This window comes from Arvicola amphibius, chromosome 12 (genome assembly GCF_903992535.2).
Source record: "Arvicola amphibius chromosome 12, mArvAmp1.2, whole genome shotgun sequence".
Lineage (NCBI taxonomy): Eukaryota > Metazoa > Chordata > Mammalia > Rodentia > Cricetidae > Arvicola > Arvicola amphibius.
The window spans coordinates 152,452,382-152,456,780 of NC_052058.2; the positions used below are offsets into that span (position 1 = coordinate 152,452,382).

The 4,399-nt window shown below is 51.9% G+C and overlaps 1 protein-coding gene across 1 annotated transcript; it reads right to left on the minus strand.

Moving 5' to 3' along the window:
- Positions 1–1,297: 1,297 nt before the first annotated feature.
- Rps17 (ribosomal protein S17) lies at positions 1,298–3,884 on the minus strand. Its single transcript, XM_038313852.2, has 5 exons — positions 3,791–3,884; positions 3,438–3,589; positions 3,012–3,117; positions 2,346–2,411; positions 1,298–1,414 (listed from the first exon to the last, which is right to left on the minus strand). Exons 1-5 carry the CDS (start codon positions 3,791–3,793, stop codon positions 1,334–1,336), a joined length of 408 nt encoding a protein of 135 aa, XP_038169780.1. The 5' UTR covers positions 3,794–3,884; the 3' UTR covers positions 1,298–1,333.
- Positions 3,885–4,399: the final 515 nt, after the last annotated feature.

Consider the following 4,399-nt stretch of genomic DNA (forward strand, 5'->3'; position numbering starts at 1 on the left):
TTCAACGTCTTTAAAGATCAATATATGGGTGTTTTGCCTTCATGTCTATGAACCACCTGTGGAGGCCAAAGATCCCCTGAACTGTAATTATAGATGGTTGAGCTGCAATATGGGTGTTAGGATTTGTTAAAAACTATAAAACATTTTAAAGAAATCAAGATCAGGCTACAGGTCATTTTATTAGTCGGGGGGGGAGGGCAGTTTATTATGGTGGAAGTGGGCTGAGCAAGACAGGGGAGGCCAACCAGGAAGCAGTGGCAGCTCCTGCCTCCAGGTCTCATTCTGACTTCCCTGAGTGATGAACTAGAAGTACAAACCAAATAAACCCTTTCCTTCCCTACTTGCTTTGGGTCCCCGTGTTTCATTCGCACCAAGTGTGCCCTAGCACGTGATTACACTCAGTACCTTGTGAAGCAACTGCTTCAAAAGGCTGTAGCAGACTCCACAGCTTCAAGGATACATGTAGTACACTCATCCCAACAACACTGTCTCCCTCCAATCATCACGTTTTTGAGGTGTATGGTACCTTCTTTGCTTCCCAACTTTTTAAAGACTGGGTCTCCCCAACAGTCTCTGGGTCCTGATTACCAGTGGAGCCCAGCCTGTGGCCCCACTGGGTCTTCTTGCTTCCATACCCAGCATTCTACCAGTGAGCTGCCTGCCTAGCTCATCATTTTGGTGTGTGTGTGAGGTGTTGAGACAGTGTCTCTCACTTTGTAGCCCTGGCTAGCCTGGAACTCCCTATACAAACCAGGCTGGTCTCAATTATGGCTGGTGAACTTGAGGTCAAAAGCCCTCCTCTTGTGGAAGGTTCTAGTAAAAGGAATTATCAACAGATGCCAAATGTTAATGAGGGACAAGTTAGCTTCAAACACTCGAAAGCTATTAATTACAAAGGGGAATAGTTTTCACACTGAATTAACTCTACGGCTCAAAGTAAGCATATAAAAACCCTAAATTCTGTGCTAGACAGCATCCCCTGTGGTATTCGTGCAGGAAATGTCCTGCCCTACCAAATAACATCCACAAAACAGGCATACCTATCTTACCCTGGGTGGCACCACTATCCTCCAAATGGGCATGCTGGTCCCAACTTTGGTGTCCGACAGCAAAGCAGTCATCTGCCACATCCCGGGCACACTAGGATTTCCCCAAATCCTAGGCTATGTTGGCTCATGCAGGCCCGTTAGAGTTCAGTGCTTGGCTGCTCTATCCCAGTCAAGGGCCAGGCTAGTAGTCCTGAGAACTCCTGACTCAGCCTCCTACCCGAACAGCAGCAAGGACAACAAAAGGCAAAGTTGTTTCCAGGTTTATTGAAAATGACAGAACAGACTCAAACGGCTCCACGCGGTGTTTTGAAATTCATCCCCACTGTAGGCTGAGTGACCTGCAGGTTGGAGAGACTGCCGAAGTCCTGCAACAAAACAAGACTCAAGTGAGTGGTTAGCACCAGCCCCCACCAGACTGGGATGTGGACCAAAGTCAGCCAAGGGGCTCACCACCCCCAGGAGGGGCTGTTGAACACACTCGACAAAACACACCCCTGTTAACATGACTGTCTAGACTTTCATCCAACCATCAAGCTTCAGCAAGCACTCCCTAGCCACTAGCAAAACACCAGTAAACCCAGGCCTGCTTCCACACCCAAGGATTCAGCATTCTCTAGCTAAAGCTTAACCGCCTGTGAGCATTTTCTATCAGACTCTAAGGCAGCAAGCACACCACTGCTCAGGACACACCACGGTCGGAGGGGTTTGGGGCAGTCCCTGTCAAGAGGTATCACAATTCACTCAATATCCAAGAGGGAACCAGATGTACAAGGCACCAAGAGTGGAGAAGTTCTGATCAGGCCTAGCCCCAAGCACACTTAGCACCCAGGAGCCCAGCAAGCTTCAGCTGCCTCATGGTTTCATGAAAGCCAGGTGTAGGTATAATACGGGGAGAGTATTTTGTTAGCAACACAGACCGCGCAGAATCACTAACAGCAGTTGGGATCTGAAGCCCACGTTACCACTGCACTGTTATGAGAAAGGGCTAAGAGAAGCCACACCAAAGACACCTGTCAACTGTCTTGAGCAGTGCCTGACTATTCTGAAAATGAGACCAGAGGTCATTTCCCAAGTTGAAAGTGGAGTCTCTAAGGAAAGCAGGTAACAGAGTCAGAGCTGAATTGAAGGGGTAGGGGGGACAACTTAGAAGCCAATCCCAGAACAATGAAAACGCAAAGGACTCAAGACAGTAATGCCCCACAATCCTGAAATCAGCACACACACAGCCACAAGCATTTTAAAGCCAGGCGACAGAAAGCCACTTTGTGGCCCTCAACTAGAAATCACAACACTCACCAGAAGCTTCAGCATCTCCTTGGTGTCAGGATCTACCTCAATGATCTCCTGATCCAGGGCTGAGACCTAGAAGGGAAAAAAAAAAAATCAAGCCCAAGTTATGAATGAGTTATTTTCCACTCCCTCTGCTCCTACTCAAGATCAGGCCTCGCTATCTGACCCTGGTGGACCTCAGGGACCTGTCTGCCAATGGCTCCCCAGTGCCGGGGTTAAAAACGTGGACCACCACAGCTTTTGTTAGGATGCCTCAAGATGAACAAGATCACTTCTGCCTTTTTTTCTTTTTTTGAAACAGGCTGTTCTGGAACCCAGAGATCCATCTGCCTCTGCTTCCCGTAGACTGGGATTTGAGGGGCTATTTTTCTGCCAGAATTAAAGCCTTAAGATCAAGTTCACACTTAAGAAGCATGTTCTGAGTGGCCGAGTCAGGAGACACGCTCACCAGGCTCCCATGTGGAAAGAGCTGACTTAACTTGGATGGGGCAGAAAGGCTAATTAATTTGGGGCGATCCTGTTCTACACAATGAGACCCCGTATCAAAACACCTTAGAGCGGACCGGTTAGGACCTCTCACTGCCTTTTCACGGCAAAGGAGCCCCCCCCCCAGAACTCCCATGACCACTTGGACAGGAGCTAGAGGTTCAGAGAAAGACCCACGAAGTTTACCTCAGGAACGTAATTATCCCTCCTTTCTCGCTCTTCCTCCTGCAGTTTGATAGAGATACCCCTGACAGGGCCTCTCTGAATCCTCTTCATCAGATGCGTGACATAGCTACAAGCACACAAGCCAGGAAGAACAGTGACCACCCCAGCTTCCCGCTGGCGCCCAGAGCTTCTGGGTACAGAACCCACTCGGTGTGCACATTAACGACAGTCTCCCAAACACACACAACACCGTAACGCAGACAGCCACCCCTACACATTCCTGTCCCCTCTTCGTTTCTCACACCCCTTAAAGATTATCAGCGCCCCCGGCTGCACTGCCTCCTCCTGGGGCAGCATGGCCACAGTGGTGACTATTAGCAGCAGACGCCGAGCCACCGGGTTTCGAGGCCGGGGCTGACCCGGGCAGCCCGCGAGGCGCCCACTCACCCGGCTATCTTGTTGCGGAGTTTCTTGCTGGGGATGATAGCGATCTCCTCGCACACGCGCTTGTTGGTGTGGAAGTCATTGCCCAGGCGCGTGTAGTACTTCTCGATGATGACCCGGGCCGCCTTCTTCACGGTCTTGGTGCGGACGCGGCCCTGCGGGTGGAGGGCGAAAGTCACCAGCGAGCCCGCGCCTTCCGCGGGGTCGGCGAGCGCGGGGCTTTACGCGGAAGCGCGCCAGGCCGACGGGCACCGCGCGAGCCCGGCCGGCCGCTTCCCGCTGCGGGCTGTGAACCGCGACCGGCGGAGGATGGACGCGGATTGGAAAGGACAGAGGCCTAGGAGCCAAACACCTACCATGTTGACGGGTCCCGGTAAAAGAGGAAACAGGAAGCACAAGCGAGACCTATAAAGCGCAGGCCAGAGAGCCGCTTCCGCCCGGCTGGGGCGGCGCGCGGACGTACCGCAGCGCCCCCGGGCGGGCTGGAGTGGCGGTGCCTGGCGGCGGGCGGAACGAGTGCCTGCGCGTGCGCACGCAGGTAGCCGGGCCGCCTGAGTTTCTGCTCAGTTTAGTTCCGGGCTTGATAACGTCTTTTCCATAGTAGCTTAGTCTAGGGAAGGCTCCGAGACTTGGAGACCCGGCAGACAGGAAGGGCGCGCCCTGGAAAAGTGTTGTAGTAGAGGCAGTCCTTCCTGACTTCCACCTGTGTGACTCAGGTCAGAACTTTTCGGCTTTAGCCTGATTGGAGACTCCTCTCACTGCAAACTCGCTTCACCAGGTGGCTTTTCTTCACACCCCAGCACAATATTGCATTGGAGTTGTTCATAAACGTATTGCATGCCATGTTCATATGGCTTTTCTGGGTTTTTGTTTTTTCAGGGAATGAGCTAAACAGGAAGGGCTAACTTCCAATGCTTAAAACAGTGGCCGGTTCACAGAAAGCTCTCAAACGTTTTTTGTTTGTT